The sequence below is a fragment of the Eimeria mitis genome, genomic scaffold (genome assembly GCF_000499745.2).
Source record: "Eimeria mitis Houghton genomic scaffold, Emh_scaff1175, whole genome shotgun sequence".
Classification (NCBI taxonomy): Eukaryota; Apicomplexa; class Conoidasida; order Eucoccidiorida; family Eimeriidae; genus Eimeria; species Eimeria mitis.
The window spans coordinates 5,493-6,562 of record NW_013568027.1 but is presented as its reverse complement, the minus strand read 5'-3'; the positions used below and the strand labels follow the sequence as shown (position 1 = coordinate 6,562).

At 50.1% G+C, this 1,070-nt stretch overlaps 1 protein-coding gene across 1 annotated transcript in view; it reads left to right on the top strand.

Moving 5' to 3' along the window:
• Positions 1-495, top strand: part of EMH_0031090 (uncharacterized protein) — a gene marked incomplete at both ends in the record, with an annotated part of 4,153 nt that extends 3,658 nt beyond the window's left edge. The window contains one exon of the mRNA XM_013494487.1: positions 13-495. Coding sequence (XP_013349941.1) covers positions 13-495 — 483 coding nt within the window. The remainder of the gene's footprint in view (positions 1-12) is intronic.
• Positions 496-1,070: the final 575 nt, after the last annotated feature.

The window sequence follows — 1,070 nt, the reverse complement described above, 5'->3', positions numbered from 1 at the left end:
GCTACGCCCAAGGGCAAGGCAGCAAGTAAAGCCGCAGCAGGGGGCCGTGAGGGAGACAAGAAGGGAGAGGGAAAGAGACAGAAGGCGCCAGAGAGAGCAGCAGAGCAGCAGAAGCAGCAGCAGCAGCAGCAGCAGCAGCAGCAAAAGACAGCAGCAGACACAGCAGCAAAAACAACCAAAGACAAAGCTGCTGCTGCTAAGGAGAAGAAAGGAAAAGAAGCGGCGGGGGATGACAAGCAGCAGCTCAACGGACAGCAGCAGCAGCAGCAGCAGCAGCAGCAGCAGCAGCAGAAAGAGGAGAGCCGCAGCAAGCGCAGCAGGACAGCGCAGCAAGAAGATAAAGAAAAAAAGAAAGACAGCAGCAACACAGATGAAAGAAAAAGAAGAAAAACGGAGACAAAAAAGGAGACAGCTGCAGCAGACAGCGATAAAACTGCAGCAAAAAAAAACAGAGAACAAACAGCTCTGAAACGCAAACGCAGTGCAGGCAACTGACAGCCCTTTGGGGCTTCCACTTGCATGCATCCATGCATGCATGCATCCATGCATGCTATATATGGTTGCATGCATGCATCCATGCTATGTATGCTTGCATGCATGCATCCATGCTATGTATGCTTGCATGCATGCATGCATGCTATGTATGTTTGTGTGCATGTATGTTATCTCTGCATGCATGCATGCATGCATGCTATGTATGTTTGCATGCATGTATATAATCTATGCATGCATGCATGCATGCATGCAGCGCAGCATTTGTAATTTTGTTTGGGGCTTTTTCCCTCTGTGCTGCAGTAAGCGTAGCCCTTTTTAATGCCTGCAGTCTTCTAGCTGCATTGATATAGATATTTATAGCCAGTTACTTTATAGTTGCTGACGAGGGTTTACGAGGGTTTAGGGTTTGGGGTTTATGGTTTAGGGTTTGGGGCTGCATGCAGCAGCTGCATGCAGCTGCATGCAGCTACCCCATAATAGAAGGCAGCAAACACCGCTGCCCCTAGCCGCTGCAGCGCGAGACGATGTCTCCTTGCTGCTGCAGCACCCTGCAGCTGGTGGTGTTTGTTTCCGCT